This window comes from Microcaecilia unicolor, chromosome 6 (assembly GCF_901765095.1).
Source record: "Microcaecilia unicolor chromosome 6, aMicUni1.1, whole genome shotgun sequence".
NCBI classification, from domain to species: Eukaryota; Metazoa; Chordata; class Amphibia; order Gymnophiona; family Siphonopidae; genus Microcaecilia; species Microcaecilia unicolor.
In genome coordinates, this window is record NC_044036.1 from 44,927,173 (window position 1) to 44,945,683 (window position 18,511).

The window sequence follows — 18,511 nt, forward strand, 5'->3', positions numbered from 1 at the left end:
AGCCGAAACACGGACCGTGTTGGGTCCCAATAAAGGCTTCTTTTGGAGCATCTTACCTTGATGTGGTGACTGATCACTTGATACCGGTTCCTTTCCACCCAATTTCTGTTAGTGTAGCAAGTGAAACACTTGCTGTGCACCCATTTCAGGGGGAGGGAGCACTTACCGCTCACCCATTGAGGCACGATCAGGATAATGTTGGGTAAGCACTCTCCCGTCTGAGCAGTAAGGCTAGCTAGCTGGATATTTTGTTTTTTTCTTTTTACCATGTGCTCATCTGAAACATCAGTAATGAGAAGAACTGATGTAAGGCTTTAATAGAAGTTATCCAGTTAGCAACAACTTTATCCGATTAGCTATCCAGATGGCGGTGCTGGTCACTGTTCTCTCTAGATATTCAGAAATTTAAACATTCCACACATTACTAATACAGCAGAAAATAATAAAACAAAAATACATAAAATATAAAAGACCATCTTACTATAGTGTGAAGAGCCTCAGATCAGAATTGAAAAAAAAAACATGCAACTTATCTGTAAAAAATGGAGGTGAGCAGCATCAGTATTGAGTTTCAACTTTCAGTTTCAATATACCAGTCCCGATAGGATCACATTTCGGGCAAATTTTGCTCTGCCTCAGAGAATCTTCAACTGGTCACTAACCAAAATTATGCCCATGATAGTTCCTTAGAAAATCTCTGTTCACATGCCCATGCTTGTATCTCGGCCATTCAAGTTTGGTTGTGCCCATTACTCTTTTTGATTTTCTCTCTGGATATTCAGCATCAGCCGCTATCAAATCCAGGTTAAAAGGCTGCTTTTAAATCTTAACCTTTTATTCACCTGTTCAATACCCGTATTTTAATCATTCCCCAAATATTTATCCTGTTTGACTCTCTTGAATAGAGTGTAAGCTCTGTGTGCAGGGATGGTCTCTTACATGTTTTTGTGCCACAGACGTCTAGTAGTGAAATAGAAATGCTAAGGAGAAATAATGTGGAAATCGGTGCTAAATATCCACATTTTTTTATAGGTGTGGCAACCGGTGTTTAAAATAAAAACACTGAGTATTGAGACTGAATTTTCACCCATTTGTTTTCAAATGAATAAAAAGTAGTTCACTGTAAATTATACTAATACCGAGTAGAATAAAGTGAGCCTGTCTGATTTTAGACTTTTACCTTTGCCAAGAGTTGATAGTATTGTTAAATAAATAATGTTTATGTTCATACTACTAATTCCGGATACACAAGTTAAGCAGCCAAAGTCATTTTAATTACACAGAAGTAAATGGACCCTTATTACTTGTAATTGTTGTTGTCATTTACATTTAGAAATCCCGAGTGAAACATTCAGAAAGCCATATATCTTGGAAAGAATCCCAGCTGGTGTGGTATGCAGTATGTGGATGACTGGTTCCACTGAAGCAGGTGAAAGTCCCAGAGGAAACAAAGAGTTTATCTTCCTGAACATTGGAAGTAAGAAACATTTGCAAATTTTAAGACTCTCATACTGGTTCAGAGGCCCTTTTAGTAAGCTGCATTAGTAAATGGAGTGGAACAGGTGGATGTGAAGCGTCTGTTCACGCTTTCCAAAAATACTAGGACTAGGGGGCATGCGATGAAACTACAGTGTAGTAAATTTAAAACAAATCGGAGAAAATGTTTCTTCACCCAATGCGTAATTAAACTCTGGAATTCGTTGCCGGAGAACGTGGTGAAGGTGGTTAGCTTGGCAGAGTTTAAAAAGGGGTTAGACGGATTCCTAAAGGACAAGTCCATAAACTGCAACTAAATGGACTTGGGAAAAATCCACAATTCCAGGAATAACATGTATAGAATGTTTGTACGTTTGGGAAGCTTGCCAGGTGCCCTTGGCCTGGATTGGCCGCTGTCGTGGACAGGATGCTGGGCTCGATGGACCCTGGTCTTTTCCCAGTGTGGCATTACTTATGTACTTATGCATTCTAACATGGGTCATTCCCATGCACTAAGCCCATTTCTGATGCGGCCGTTAAAAAAAGGCCATGTGCCTTTTTCTATTTGTTGTATTTCTGGCCATGCGCTATTGTTAGCATTAGTCTGCAGCAGTAGAAAAAGTGGGGAAACGACTGTGGACTCCAGACTGGAGCAGACATTGATGTTTATTGCCAAATTATGGTCTTTTTCAAGACCTCTACTTAACGTTTTTTTGTGCTATGATACCTACATTGGAGAGATTCCATCAACAGACTCCTGAGGCAGGCCATAGGCCAAAACACGGTGCCGTGTCGAGTCTTTTTATCAATACATTTTCTTAAAGTATTCAGGCTGTCCGTCCTATCTCTGGAGTCCAAGGTCGTTTTCCCACTTTTTCTACTGCTGTTGTATCTCGTGGGATCTCAGAGTTCTCCACTTTGGTAGATTTCTACTGAAGCATTAGCTTGCAGCCATCTAAAAAAAATGAACACAGAACACTTACTGCCTCCTATTTAGGAGGCACCAATGGCGATCCTAGGTCGGCTGCCACCCTGGGCGGATCACCACTGCGCACCCCCCCCCCCCCGGGTGCAGCGGCGTCTGTCCTCCCAGGGTGCAGCATGACCCCCCGCCCCCGGTGCATCAATATCCCCCCCCCCCCCCCGGGTGCCTTCTTGGCGCGCCTGTCGGCTCCGCTGGCTCCCTGCTCCCTCTGCCCCGGAACAGGAAGTAACTTGTTCCGGGGCAGAGAGAGCAGGGAACCAGCGGAGCTGACAGTCCCGCGGCACCCCCCCAGCAGCGTGCACCTGGGGCGTACCGCCTCCCTGCCCCCACCCTTGGTACGCCACTGGGAGGCACTAAGGGTTCCCATATTATGAACGCTAACCAGTTAACGTGGCAGTAATACCAACATGCTAGCTGAATAGTGCATCCACACCTGTTCTCTGCCCCCTCATAAACATTCAAAAAACATAAATACTGCTCAGAGGGCAAAACTAACACAGAATGCATTAGGGGGTGCTCTTACCAAGCCGTACTAAAAAGTGGCTGGTGCAGGTGGGTTTTTCCGCGTGCTGCATCCACTTTTTGCGAAGTGGTAAAATGGCCACCTTGCCATATATTTTTTGTAATGGCCACATTCTAATTTCAAACTACAAAATTAGTGAGGAAGAGAATCAAAGAAATATTCAACCAAAGAAAAAAGAAAAGAAGATTCTCTGTATTCTTATATATAAACAGTGGAAATAGTAATAACAGTCAGAATAAACAATGAGGAAAAAGCCTGAAGAAGCTCCCAGTTAACAGCTGAAAGGGCAGGCCTTCATCACAGGCAAAAAAAACCTCCCTGATAAATTTAATTGCAAAAAAGTTAGATAGACCCAAATTTGTCAAAAATAACAGCTTTAACTGTAAACAATTTTTATTGAACAAGGAAATAAAGTACAAAATTCAAACAGAAACACGTGTTGTTCAATGTTTTACAATTTCACATCTAACCCAACCTTCCCCCCACCCACCCCACCCTACATGTTCAGCATATTTCAAAATTGTAAAAATTATAGAGCTTTGGATCAAAAAGAAAAAAAAACCCAATCAAACAATTAATTTAAGCAAAGATATCAAACGGTTATAGTATGTTAAACATGCAGCAATACTCCATTCATATCTGCTTTAGTGAATCGCACCCCATCCCACCTTACCGTAACCATAAGTTATTACAGAGATGACCTGTTGTTTGGACGCTTATAACTCCAGGTTATCATTAGACTGATAACATTTACTTCCATATCATCAAGCTGATCAATCCATAGACTGGTGGGTTGTGTCCATCTACCAGCAGGTGGAGATAGAGAGCAAACTTTTGCCTCCCTATATGTGGTCATGTGCTGCCGGAAACTCCTCAGTATGTTCTCTATCTCAGCAGGTGGTGGTCACACACAGCAGCAGCTCTGGCTAGGCCTCCAAGCCTAATCCTTAGGTTTTGTTGAGGCCTGGGGTTGAGGGCTCTTTTGAGCAAGTGCAAACCTGGTGGTGCCAGGTCCCTCCTTTTCTCCCCCCTCCCGCTGGCTCCGTTTAAAAAAAAAAAAAAAAAAATTTTTAAACGTCTTTAAAGGCGTTTAATTCGACGTTTCTTTAAACGTTCATTGCAGGTACTCACTGGGACACCAGTTCGTTACAGCTCGGAGCGGCAAGCAGGTAATTTTACCTTTTTATAGCGGGCAGGGGGTTCCCCGATTCTTCTCCTCGTGGCAATGGCGTCGGAGGGCGAGGGCGCAAAGGGTCGCTCCCCGGATCGCTGGAGCGCTTCTAGAGGGGATGCGGGGGTTTTACAACCTGATTCGCCCTTGATGGGTGATAGTTTAGTGACCGATGAATGTCCCGGTCGTTCCTCCGGCGTGGCGGTTTTTTCCCGCCATAAACGCCCATCCCCCGCTCCTCGCCTCCGCCATCTTGGCCGGCCACGCGGCTCGGACGGCTTCTTCGGGGCCGCCCTTGAGGTTGGAGACATTAATGCCATGAACGCCCTTAATTTGGGCGACGGCACAAAAGCGGCTAAAGTTAAGCGCCGTTCTTCCCGCGCGGCTCCTTCACGGAGTTTCGCGCCGGACGCCATTTTGGATGCGCAGCATGTCTCTCCCCCGCTATTGCGAGCGCCGGTTGAGAGTGCGTCTAGGGCTGTTGCCCAGGCTGCGGAAGTGCACAGTCTGGGGGGTTTCTCCCCCGAGTTTGTTTTGCTGCTGCATCAGGCTTTCCTCATGCAAACGCTGCCCCTGCTCCCTCTTCTGATAAAGAGGTTGAGGTTCCCGGAGGTAAACGCCCTCGGGTTGATTTCCAGGCCTTGGAGGACTTTTGTCCCCTCCGATGTAGATGAGGGCAGCGTGTCTGAGGTCTCCCAACGATCCTTTGCGGATTCCTTGGAGGAGATACAGTAGATCCCCGCTCGGATGGAGCGGATGACCCCTCTGCAGCGCGGCTTTTTAGCCCAGAGGATTTGCCCAACCTGTTGTTACAGGCCATGGACACTTTGAAGATTTCCTCTCCGGAGGACGTCTCTCCCTCAGCCCCTGTTGGCTCTGCCATTATGCTGGGGACGAAGCGCCCGCCTAGAACCTTCCACTTGCATGATGCCATGCACACCTTAATTGCGGCTCAATGGGATGTCCCGGAAACGAGCCTTAAAGTGGCTAGGGCTATGTCCCGCCTCTATCCTTTGGCTGTGAGTGAACATGAGGCCTATCTGTGGCCTACCGTGGATTCTTTAATCACTGCGGTGACTAAGAAAACGGCGTTGCCGGTGGAAGGTGGCACGGCCCTAAAGGACGCCCAAGACAGAAGATTGGAGGCGGCCTTAAGGTCGTCCTTTGAGGCAGCTGCTTTAAGTTTGCAGGCCTCAGTTTGCGGCTCCTATGTGGCCAGGGCGTGCCGGACTATGGTGCAGCGGGCTTCCCCCTCGGATCATTCCTTGAGGGCTGATTGGCCGGCCCTGGAATCGGGCTTAGCCTATTTGGCAGACTTGCTGTATGATGTCTGGAGAGCCTCAGCTAAAGGCATGGCTCAGACAGTCTCTGCGCGGCGGTGGCTTTGGCTGAAACATTGGTCTGCTGACCACGCTTCTAAATCCCGCCTGGCTAGATTGCCTTTTAAAGGCAAGCTGCTCTTTGGGGTCGAGCTGGACAAAATCGTGACCGATCTCGGCACGTCTAAGGGCAAGAAATTACCAGAGGTCAGGGCTCGGGTTAGTACTCGTCCCGATACCTCCAGAGGACGGTTGCAGGAAGCCCATCGGTACCGCCCGGGCAAGTCGGGTTCCTCTGCCCCCTCTTCCTTCAAGAGGAATTTCTCCCCCAAGCAGCATTCCTTTCGCAGAGACCGCCGTCCCGGAGGTGCTCCCTCCGGTCCTCCCCCAGGGTCTCGTACCCAATGACGGGGCCTTGGTCCACGCCCCAGTGCAAATTGGAGGACGGCTGTCCTCGTTTCTGGGCGAGTGGACCACTATAACTTCAGACGCGTGGGTGCTGGAAGTCATCAGAGACGGCTACAAGCTAGAGTTCTGCCAACCCTTAAGAGACGGGTTTGTACTCTCTCCCTGCAAGTCTCCGGTCAAGCTGTGGTAGTGCAGCAGACCTTGGACAACCTGATCCGCCTGGGTGCGGTCGTTCCGGTGCCAAACAAATCAGTTTGGCAAGGGACGTTACTCCATTTACTTTGTGGTTCCAAAGAAAGGAGGTTCTGTCCGGCCTATCCTCGACCTCAAAGGGGTCAATCGGGCCTGGAAAGTGAGGCACTTTCGCATGGAGACTCTCCGCTCTGTTATAGCGGCAGTGAAGGCAGGAGAGTTCTTGGCTTCCTTGGACATCAAGGAAGCGTACCTGCATATTCCCATCTGGCCTCCTCTCCAACGCTTTCTGCGTTTTACAGTCCTGAGACGACACTTCCAGTTCAGAGCCCTCCCTTTCGGGTTGGCTACTGCTCCGCGGACCTTTTCCAAAGTAATGGGGGTCATAGCGGCCTTCCTGCTAAAGGAAGGAGTACAAGTCCATCCTTATCTGGACGACTGGTTGATCCGAGCCCCCTCTTATGCAGAGTGCGGCAAAGCTATGGACCGGGTAGTTGCTCTTTTGAGCTCCCTGGGATGGATCATCAACTGGAAGAAGAGCCAGCTGCGCCCGACTCAGTCCCTGGTGTATCTGGGAGTTCGATTCGACACCCAAGTGGGCAGAGTGTTCCTGCCAGACAATCGGATTGTCAAGCTTCAGGCTCAGGTGGACTAGTTCCTAGTAGCCTCTCCTATTCGGGCTTGGGACTACGTGCAGCTGTTGGGCTCTATGACGGCCACGATGGAAGTAGTGCCCTGGGCCAGGGCTCATATGAGACCACTACAGCTATCTCTGCTGCTGCGCTGGACTCCGATGTCGGAGGATTATGCTGTGCGCCTTCCCGTGGACCCAGCAGTGCGCAAGGCGCTGAGCTGGTGGACGCAGACAGACAAGTTGTCTGCAGGATTGCCTCTGGTGACCCCGGAGTGGATTGTCGTCACGACAGACGCCTCTTTGATGGGCTGGGGAGCCCACTGCTTGGGAAGGACAGCGCAGGGGCTCTAGTCTCCTGCAGAGGCAAGTGGTCTATCAACCTCCTGGAACTCAGAGCCATTCGGTTGGTGTTATTGGAGTTTCTCCCGGTACTGGTGTTGAAGCCTGTACGGGTCCTGTCGGACAATGCCACGGCTGTGGCCTATATCAACCGCCAGGGAGGTACCAAGAGCGCCCCTCTAGCCAGGAGGCTATGTGTCTTTGCCAGTGGGCGGAAGCGAACCTGGAGCAGCTTTCAGCGGCCCACATTGCCGGAGTCATGAATGTCAAGGCGGACTTTCTCAGTCGCCATACCTTGGAGCCCGGAGAGTGGCAACTATCTGCTCAGGCGTTCTTGGACATCACGAAGCGCTGGGGCCAGCCGAGCCTAGATCTGATGGCGTCATTGGCCAATGGCCAAGTGCCGCGCTTTTTCAGCAGAGGACGGAACCCTCGATCCCTGGGAGTAGATGCTCTTCTCCAACAGTGGCCGACACAAGAGCTCCTCTATGTGTTCCCGCCCTGGCCCATGTTGGGCAGGGTGCTAGACCGGGTGGCAAAGCATCCCGGCAGGGTAATCCTGGTGGGTCCGGAGTGGCCCAGACGTCCCTGGTATGCGGACTTGTTCAGGCTCTCAGTCGACGATCCTCTGCGGCTGTCAGTGGAGCAGGGCCTGTTACATCAGGGTCCCGTGGTGATGGAGGATCCCTCTCCCTTTGGTCTTACGGCCTGGCTATTGAGCGGCAGCGTCTGAGGAAGAAGGGCTTCTCAGACAAGGTCATCGCCACTATGCTGAGAGCGAGGAAGCGCTCTACTTCTACTGCTTACGCCAGGGTTTGGCGTATCTTTGCAGCATGGTGTGAAGCAGGCTCACTTTCTCCCTTCACTGCTCCAATTTCTTCAGTGTTGGCGTTCCTGCAAGAAGGTCTGGAGAAAGGCCTGTCGCTCAGTTCCCTTAAAGTCCAGGTAGCGGCTCTGGCTTGCTTCAGGGGCCGCCTGAAGGGTGCTTCCCTGGCTTCGCAGCCAGATGTGGTGCGCTTTCTCAAGGGAGTTAATCACCTGCGCCCTCCTCTGCACTCAGTGGTGCCTGCGTGGAATCTCAACCTGGTGCTAAGAGCATTGCAGAAGCCGCCTTTGGAACCCTTGTCGAGGGCATCTCTGAAAGACCTGATGTTGAAAGCAGTCTTTTTGGTGGCTATCACTTCAGCCAGAAGAGTTTCCGAGCTCCAGGCGCTCTCATGTCGAGAGCCTTTTCTGCAGTTCACTGAGGCAGGAGTGACTATTCGCACAGTGCCTGCCTTCCTGCCCAAGATTGGTTCTCGCTTCCATGTGAATCAGCAGCTCTGTCTCCCTTCCTTTCGTAGGGAGGACTACCCAGAGGAGTACTCCGCTCTTGAATATCTGGATGTGAGACGAGTCATCATCAGATACTTGGAAGTGACCAATGATTTCCGGAAATCGGATCATCTGTTTGTCCTGTTTGCAGGTCCTCGTAAGGGTCTGCAGGCTGCTAAGCCTACAGTGGCAAGATGGGTCAAGGAAGCCATTGCAGCGGCTTATGTGGCCGCGGGGAAGGTGCCGCCTATCCAGCTGAAGGCTCACTCCACGAGAGCTCAGGCGGCCTCGATGGCAGAGGCCGGATCCGTCTCCTTGGAAGAGATATGCAAGGCGGCAACGTGGGCTTCGGCTCATACATTCTCCAAGCATTACCGTTTGACTGTGGCTGCACGGGCGGAGGCCCGGTTTGGAGCTTCAGTGTTGAGGTCAGGGATTTCTATGTCCCGCCCTGGGTGAGTACTGCTTCGGTACATCCCACCAGTCTATGGATTGATCAGCTTGATGATATGGAAGGTAAAATTATGTATAATCATACCTGATAATTTTCTTTCCATTAATCATAGCTGATCAATCCATAGCCCCTCCCAGATATCTGTACTGTTTATATTCTGGTTGAATTTTAGGTTCAAGTTTAGCCTTCAGTTACTTCAGGAGGACTTCGTGTTCAAGTTCTTCTTTCACTTGGATTCTTCAAGAGTTGAGACGAGTTTGTGTTACAGTGAGCTGCTGCATTCCTCTCCCCTCCGTTTTACGGGGCTGGATTGAGACATAAATTCTGCCGGCACTCCCTCCCGCTTCGTGCGGCTGTAGGGCAGCTTTGTACCCCTCCCGCTTCGGCGGTGTTAGGGTCAGTCAGCTCCTCCCGCGGTTGCGGTTGCAGGATAAGCCAGATCCCCCCGCATCGGCGGGTGTGGTGTCCCTCCCCCGCTCCGCGGGGATGAGCTGGACGGATTCCCCTCCCCCACTTGTGTGGGGATGAGCTGGGTTAATTCCCCTCCCCCGTTTCGGCGGTGGTGAGCTGGGCAGAGTGTCCCTTCGTGGGTGTAATTCTCTAAGTGCTGAGTCCTGCGGATGGAGCTTTGATATCGACATACTGAGGAGTTTCCGGCAGCACATGACCACATATAGGGAGGCAAAAGTTTGCTCTCTATCTCCACCTGCTGGTAGATGGACACAACCCACCAGTCTATGGATTGATCAGCTATGATTAATGGAAAGAAAATTATCAGGTATGATTATACATAATTTTACCTTTCCTAACCCCTCCCCCCCAAAATAACAGCTTTAAATACTTAGCTGTGAAGTCTCTTTCACCATCACCTATGATGGCCAGTGTTTCGTCGAGCTGCATCAGGGTCAGTCAGTCAGAAGATTTAAACACAGTTCAAAAACTGATGGAACTATAGAGACCCCCACTCGGGACGCAGTTGCCACTGCCACCCGTTGCTCACTTAGGTCGCCCTCTACTGTCCTGTGTCAGTGCATCTGCTCCTTCCTGGCCTCCAAGACGGGCCTGGCGCCAAGGCAAAGTACAAGGATGGCCAAAGGCCCAGTGTATTCAAGAGTTCAAAGAGACACATATAAGGTCACTTTCCACAACATAATACAATACAATATAATGTGTGCCAAATGCGGAAACAAACAAGTAGGCCTCTTTTATAATCTGGAAAACTCATCCAAAACGAACAGCAAGTTGACAGCTTTCTCTTATTTATAAAAGGCGTGAAACTACATGCTGGTTAAGCAGTGATGAAATTATCCAGCGTGTAGTTTTGTGACTTTTACATTATATTATGAGTCAGCATTTCAGTTTTTTAGGTAGTGCCATTCCCAGGACCCCTGATGAAGGCATTTCATGCTGAAACACGGCCTGTGTTGGGTTCCTTTGTCAAGCGCATCCTGGATTACATTGTGGAAAGTGACCTTGTATATGTCTTTTTGAACTCTTGAATAAACTGGGCCTTCGGCCATCTTGGTACTTTGCCTTGGTGCCTTCCACTTCTTTTGTTTTCCTGTGGATTATTTGTGGAAGATTTGTTTTTCCTTTTTTCAGTGACACCTGGATAAGTGGCACCAGCCAATCTACACCCAGATATTCAGTGCCGACTGGTATCCAGATACCGAGGCTGAATATTTGGGTATATAAAGCCCATGGCAGCAGGTGTTAAAAAATGCTGAACATCACAGGCTGAATATCGGGAGGGAGAGGGGAGTTACTTTTCAAATCTTATTAATGTATATTTTGCACTAGTGCTAATTAAAGCAAATTAACAGCTGAATTAATAAGCATTAAAGGCCTGCATTAGATAACTCTGGTTTCAGCTGAACTGTATTGCTCCATAGTGCGACTTCACCTGTAGTATAGGCTAACAAATGATTATGTGCAGCTGGGGTTGCTGTATTTCAAAAGATAAAGCAGCATTAGAAAAGGTTCAAAGAAGGGCATCCAGAATAATTAAGGGAATGGAACTCCTTTCATATGAGGAAAGGCTTAAGAGAGATGGTTGGAGGGGGGGGGGGGGGGTAAGATAGAGGTCTACAAAATCCTGAATAGTGTAGAACGATTAGAGGTGACTCAATTTTTTACTCTTTCAAAAAGTACAAAGACCAGGGGACACGGTGAAGTTACATGGTTTAAAACAAATAGGAGGAAATATTTTTTAACTCAAGTCATAGTTAAGTTCTGGAACTGATTGCCAGAGGATGTGGTAATAGTTTACATATTTGTGTTTAAAAAAGGTTTGGACAGGTTCATGGAGGAAAAATCCATAGTCTGTTATTGAGATGGGCATAGGAGAAGCCAGTACTTGCCACGGGATTTGTAGCATGGAATGTTGCTACTTTTTGAGTTTCTGCCAGGTACTTATGACCTGGATTGGCCACTGTTGCAAGCAGGATACTGGGCTAGATGGACCATTGGTGTCACCTGGTATGACTAATCTTATGTTCTTATGAATTACTTTATTGAATTACAGATGTGTCTCGATGGTATATGAATATTATTCTGGCTGTCATTCTTTTCTGCATCAGTTTTACTTGTGTCTGCTTTGTTCAACCCATAAGACAAAGGTGAGTGAAATGGAATTATGATATTTTTTTAATACTTTACATAATGATCCCAGATAAACTACTTTACAGATTAGATTTGGACTTTTTCCCTTTTTTTTCAGTGATGTTGGTCTCCGCTAAGTCTTCCTTCTCCCCTCCCTTCCTCATATGATAGCTTACGTAACATCCATTGCCAGAAGGCTGGAGGGGGACACATCCTACAAAATTCAATACTAGTGACTGAAAGCAGCCATCACAGAAGTGGCAATTGTCATGCTTTCCTTACTGGGTCTGAGTGAGCCACCTCAGCAACAAGGCCCAACTAACCCAAACAGATGGGTGAGCAATAGGGGCCAGTCCCAAAGTTTTATTTTGTTTTTATAAACCAATATCCTAACAGTTAATGCAGAGGGCTGAGAGCCTGGGAAACCAAGTTCGACTTTGACTCCGACTGCAGCTTCTTGTGACCCTGGGTAATCCATTGCCCCAGGTATAAAAAAAAAAAAAAAAACTTAGATTGTGAGCCCACTAGGGACAAAGAGAGGGGGCAATTCTATAAATGGTGCTTAAAAAGGGGCAGCAGGAAAGATTGGCAAGAAGCACTATTCCATAAGGGCACTCACCCTTTACAGAACAATGCTGAGTGCCAGTTCCTGCCCCCAACTCTGGGCATCAGTCTTACCCCTGCTCAAACCTGGTGTGAATCCCAGCACCCAAGCTGGGCACAAAACCCATTTTTCTGTAACACTGTCTTCAGCTTTTTGGAATGTCTCTGACTCAACCATGCCCCTCCTCCTCCCATTGCCACACCCCCTTTTGGAATGCACACTGTGGAATTTAGGTGCCCAGTGTTATAGAATAGTGCACAGTCAGATGCACACACAAATCCTAATTGGTGTCAATAATATCTCAGAACTGTTTGTTTATTTTAAATGTTGCTCACACCTTTTCAGTAGTAGCTCCAGTTGAGTTACATTCAGGTACAGTGGGTATTTCTCTGTCCCTGGGGGGCTCATGATCTGAGGGCCCCTTTTACCAAACTGCAGCGAAAAGGTCCTGCGCAGGCATCGGTGCATGTTTTTGACGTGTGCTGAGGCCTCCTTGTGCCGCAGCAGGTAAAGGGTAGGTCTTTTTTCAGGAAACGGCTGTACCACAAGTGAAGCATTTGCCTTGCAGCCATTTTGGGAGGGTATTTTTGTAGCGCCAGATATGACAGTGCACTGGGGGTGGGAACTACCACTTTCTTTTTAGCAAGCGGTAAGTCCAACACTGCTTTGTAAAAGGGCCCCTAAGTTTGTACCTGAGGCAAAAGGAGGGCTAAGTGACTTGCCCAAGGTCACGAAGAGCAGCAGCGGGATGTGAACCAGCCACCTCTGGATGTCAAGACCAGTGCTCTAACCACTAGACCACTTCTTCATTGCCCAAATCTGGACACCATATAGAAAGGGCCGACATATAATATAATATATGTAAACTGCTTTGATTGTGCCACAGAAAGGCGATGTATCAAATCCCATTACCCCTACCCTTACCCTTGTGTCAGCTCAGCATGTAGCACAGTAAAAATGAGTCTTATGTACATTATACAGGTGTCAGCAGCAGAAAACCTGTCTCACACAGTAAAAACTGGTTTCCAAGTTTATTCAAAAATTTGATTTACCATTTGGGAGAGAATCTGTCAAAGTGGTTTATAATAGCCAAAAATTATATACTTCAAGAAAAGAACTACAATAAAAATAGGAAAAGGAAACGCAAAGAAAGAGCAGAATGTCTCAGAGCCAAAGGGTGGTATAAAGTCATTGCAGAACCCACACGGCCTTGCCCAGAAATCCCACCCTGAACAAGCACCGAATGGACGAGTCATGGCCCATAGGCCTTAAGAAATTTTTTTTTAAAGTCTTCAACTTGGACTTAAAGTTAGTCAGAGGTTCCAAACTAAGATCAACAGAAATAGTGTTCCACAGGACCCAGAACACTGAAAATTTTGTTGCAGGCCAAATGTTCTTGGTAATTGCCCTGATGGAGTCTAGTGTACTGCTCTTATGAGCTGACAGATAGTGCTGAGAAGTAATTTAATAGTCAAGAAAAGGTGTGTGAGGAGCAGGTACCCATTATTATTTATAAATATACAATGATACAACACCTCAATTCTCAGTAAGAAAAGCAATGCTAGTGGCTCTTACATGGCAAACTTTTGCAAGCATTTGAAAATAAGACAATGTTTCTAAAATATTTGGAGGGATGTGCAGTTATCTGAAGAAACAAGGAGAATGTTTGTTCAAGCTAACATTTCTAATCTTGCTCAAAGGTAATAACAAACATTGTAAACATGTCAAAATCACTTCTATGTGAAATAATGTGAGTTGCATGAAGTTTGACTAAGCTCAAACAGAATCAGATATACAGTTGTGTCCAACAACTTTATTTACCTCTGGCAGATTACTTTTTCTGTCTCTGATACTTGAAAACTTTGATGTGCTGTATGTCCATAGCGCTGTTTGATGAATCAATTGTTTATAAATGCTATAGTACAGCTTATGAGTCAGTGGTCCGCCTCTGAGTCGCCTTACAATCCGCGATGCCCACTCTTAGTGGTCTCAGATGGTGCTTCACCGCTTCTCCCTTTAAAGGATACAGCGTGCTCGCGCTGTAGATATCTCGGTTGACTCTGCAGGGTTTCACGGTCACTTCTTCAGGAACTCCAAAGGTGATTTAACAACAGCTGAAAGAAAACGTGCCTCTCTCAAGTTGGACACAACAGCGGCCATACGCCCTTTGGAGTTGCACACTATGAAACTTAGACGGACATGTTACAGAATAGGCCGTAGGGCAGATCCAGCGTAACTCCTAATTACCGCCAGTTAAGTGTTTGTTCATGTCAATAATTGATCGCATCTAATTGGCTAATTAATTTACGCATGGATGTGGGATGTGCGCCCAGCTTTGAGCAGCCTATTACATACAATATTATATTTAAATCCTTAATTTATTATCCTAATACTCTAACACTGTTTATTTTCTTTGGATTTATGTACTGGTCTGGTAATAGTGAACGGTATATCAAGTTTTTAATAAACATAAACATACTGTCCTATTGAAGAAATTTACCCATGGTGGTTTACAGCAAGAATAATCCAGACATAGGCAATAGAAAATTACAACACAAGAAAATTGTCAAATTGTGCTAAATTATTCTAGGATGTTTAGCATGTTAGCACTTGTTATGTGCGTGTAATAGATGCTTAAATGTAATCACCTATTCTGTAGAAATACCCCAGGTCTTTCTGTACTGAAGATCTTTTTTCAGACTACGGCAAATGTCTTTCTCCATATCTGCCAATTGTCTTTAAAATATTTACTTTAAAACCCGTTTCTATTCTCCAGGTTATTATCTCTCTTTACTACTAATGTGAAGATTCCAGACCCAGCTAACTGTACGTGGGCCAGAGAATATATGTCTGTGGAGGTAAGTCATGAAGGAGCAGTTTTCAAACTGCCTGCAATGGTCATAGTCCCTTTGTACTTGTTAACAAATTTTCATAATGTTCACGCTTTCCAAAAATACTAGGACTAGGGGGCATGCAATGAAACTACAGTGTAGTACATTTAAAACAAATAGGAGAACGTTTTTCTTCACCCAACGCGTAATTAAACTCTGGAATTCGTTGGTAGGGCCCGACATTTAAGTTAAAGTGGAGTGGAGAAGTGGCCTAGTGGTTAGGATGGTGGACTTTGGTCCTGAGGAACTGAGTTCAATTCCCACTTCAGGCACAGGCAGCGCCTTGTGACTCTGGGCAAGTCACTTAACCCTCCATTGCCCCATGTAAGCCACATTGAGCCTGCCATGAGTGGGAAAAAGCACAGGGTACAAATGTAATTAAAAAAAAAAAAAAATCTAAGTTAAATCCCTGAGGTAGGGGTCTTTTACTAAAGTTTAGCTCGAGTTATCCTCAACAGAGCCCACTTTATTCCTATGGTGCGCTGAAAAATGGCTTGCAGTAGTGTAGGCGTGGGTTTTGGGCACGCGCCAATCCATTTTTCAGCACGCCGGTAAAAAAGGCTTTTTAAATTTTTGCCAAAAATTGTCGCACATCCATTTTGGGTCTGTAACCTTACCACCAGCCATTGACCTAGCGGTAAAGTCTCATGCGGTAATCAGGCAGTAATGACCTACACGCATCAAATACCACTTGATGCACGTCCAATACGCGTGTCCGAAAATAAAAATTATTTTTTGGATGCATGTATCAGATGCGCGCCAAAAATTAAATTACAGCAAGAACCACGTGGTAGCCAGGTGGTAACTCCATTTTGGCATGAGTTGGGCACACAAAAGCCAAAGTTTTAATGTGTTGTCCTACAAGTGTGACCCCAGGAATGGTCTCAGCCTCCTCCTCGTGGTGCAAGAAAGACCCGCACAAGCAAAAACAATTTATGAAAGCTAAGTAACTTTGCTAATTAACCTATTATCTATATATATAAAACTCACCCTCAACGGTCTGAAGACAGTGACGTCAGTGAAGCCAAGCCCTGACTTCCTTCAAAAAGGTTCGAAGGTTCATGGTGGTGAAGTCACCAAAATCGCTCTGGGCCCCGCCCTCGAGGGCAGAGCAATGGTAGAACAGCCAAGGGGTTGGCAGGGAGGGAGGCAGGGGGGAAATCACTATGGGCCCCGCCCTCGTGTCAAACGTCATGACATTGAGGGCGGAGCAATGCCACATCAACGAAGGGGTTGGCGGGGGGGTGTTGCCGATGAAAACCTTGCTAGCGCCCGTTTCATTTGCTCAGAAACGGGCCTCTTTTACTAGTAACAGATAAGTTACAACAGACAACTCACAAAGAAAAGAGGATTTTGGCCAGTGATGAGGAAGTCTAGTCCCTGAAGCTAATACTTAGGCTGGGAGCTTCTCGAGGCCTTTTCCTCAATAATAATATTTAAGTCTTTTCCTACACTCAGATGCATAGATGCTCTTTATTCGATATCTCCTTATTTTCTATATTTGATAACTATGGATATTAACATTTAGAAAATATATTATGAATGAGAAATTGTACATGAAGCAAAGACAAAGTTAATGGTAAACAGAGTAATAACCAATTCAGGTAATAATTAATTGTTTGAGATATGGTTGTTCTTTGTGAGGGTTTGTTTGAATAGGAATGATTTGAGGATTTTGCGGAATTTAGTCTATTCCTGTCTATTTCTTATTTTGGGTAGTAAGGAGTTCCATCATTTGGTTCCTAGGTAAGTTAAGTCTGCAGACTTATGTGTTGGTTACTTAGCTCACATAAAATTAATTTATATGTATATATCTACACACATCTTTTTAGGATAAAAGGAGACTACATTCAGAGCAGTTCCTGAGTGACTCTAGCACCTTTGAAGAGCCTGAAACTATAGAAATAGAAGAGGTCTTCAGCGATAAGGAGCATTTGACCATCACTTACACTCTCACTTTTTGCAGTAGTGAATGCAACACAAATGTTCACTTGCAAACTCCAGAAGGAAATTGTCGGCCACAAGAACTCAACACCTCGGCTGTTGATGGTTTTCTTTATAAGCATCAGGTTCCTTGCTTGTATAAAAGTTTGGTATCAGAGGAACTAATCACACATCAGACCATTTCAAAAGAAGGTGTTCAACCAGCTGACATCACAACAATGAACTACTTACCAATAAATATGTTATCGACCAGTATTAACACTACAGAAGAAAGTTGTGAGTCTGAATCCGAGCTTTGCTCACTTATGACTTTTCTGCCACCGTTGTTTTCTTACGAGGGGAAGCTCACTTTGGATGCAGTTAAAATTGATTGTAACTCCTTCACAGAATAAACTTTAAAATTTCCATGGATATTCCAATAACCTATATGCCTTAATCAAACACAGTGTATTCAGGGGGAAGTTATCAACATGAATTACCGTTGAGACATGTTATTGTACTGTTAACCCCAACGGAGGCCGACCAAATTTCAGTTTTAGTTCTGGCCTCGATGCCGAAACTGGCCCAGAATCCGGATTTGTATATGCTTCACTTTCAAACGAAAATGCCACTGTGTTTTTGGCTGAAACTAAAACTCCCTCCCCCCACCCACCCATGACCACAACAATGCAACCACTCCCTGCTTACCCCCACCACAAGCATTATCTCCCAACACCTAAAAGCCCTCCCTGGGCTTACCTTTAGAAGCCCTGATAGTCTAGCGGCCTCTTCGGGGTCAGGAGCAATCCCCAGTCACTCTTGCCCATGCCAGTTCCAGTCTTACAATGGCTGCCACCTTTCACAGCAGTCTCTTGAGACTGCCACAGGAAGTTATGGCAGCCATTTTGACTGTGAAGCCAGTATGGGTAGGAGCAACTTGAGATTGCTCCTGCCCTGAAGAGGTCACTAGACCACCAGGGCTTCTAAAGATAGGCCTGGGGAAGGCAGAGTTTGTAGCTGCAGGGGGGCAAGGGGGTGGACAGCCCAGGAGGGCTGCTGGGAGGTCAGAGTGGCGATGGTTTAGATTTCAGCCACAGATACAGTTTCGGCCAAAATCGAGAACCTCAATTTTAGTCACCCTCTAAACCCCCATTATTAGTAACTGGGTCTAGCTACATAAAATGGGACCTGAGCTAAAATAGCACGAGTTAGTGGTAAAAATTTCTTAACAGTAGCCCACATTGATAACTACACCCCTCAATCAGCAAAACGTGCACACATGTTTTATTGGCATTCTCCCTATTACTCTCTGTATCTTCCAAAAGTAAGCTCTAAGGGGGTCTTTTACAAAGCAGAGGGGCTTACCACACGCTAAAACGGAAATACTGCCGGCCCAACGCAGCTTCCAGCGGTAGTTCCAGCTGGAGCGCGCACCATTTCTGGCACTCCAGGAAATTTTTTTCCCTAGCGTGGTGCTAACCCGGCAGTAATTGGGCATCACCGCACACTGCCCGGTTACTGCTGGGCTACCGTGGGAGCCCTTACTTCAATGGGTGGCGGTAAAGTGCTCCCTGCGGCATGGCTATGTGGTAAGAGTTATCTTACCATATGGCCATTTTGGGGGAGGGGGGCATTTTACCAGCTGCGGTAAAAAGGGCCCTGACACACAGGAAAAAT

General features: G+C 46.5%; 1 protein-coding gene across 1 annotated transcript in view; it reads left to right on the top strand.

Moving 5' to 3' along the window:
• IL12RB2 (interleukin 12 receptor subunit beta 2) overlaps positions 1 to 18,186 on the top strand; it is a 112,519-nt gene extending 94,333 nt beyond the window's left edge. Inside the window, exons 14-17 of the mRNA XM_030206182.1 lie at positions 1,334 to 1,477; positions 11,340 to 11,433; positions 14,797 to 14,878; positions 16,744 to 18,186. Of these exons, the coding sequence (XP_030062042.1) occupies positions 1,334 to 1,477; positions 11,340 to 11,433; positions 14,797 to 14,878; positions 16,744 to 17,247 (824 nt within the window). The 3' untranslated portion in view covers positions 17,248 to 18,186. The remainder of the gene's footprint in view (positions 1 to 1,333; positions 1,478 to 11,339; positions 11,434 to 14,796; positions 14,879 to 16,743) is intronic.
• The last annotated feature ends 325 nt before the right edge of the window (positions 18,187 to 18,511 follow it).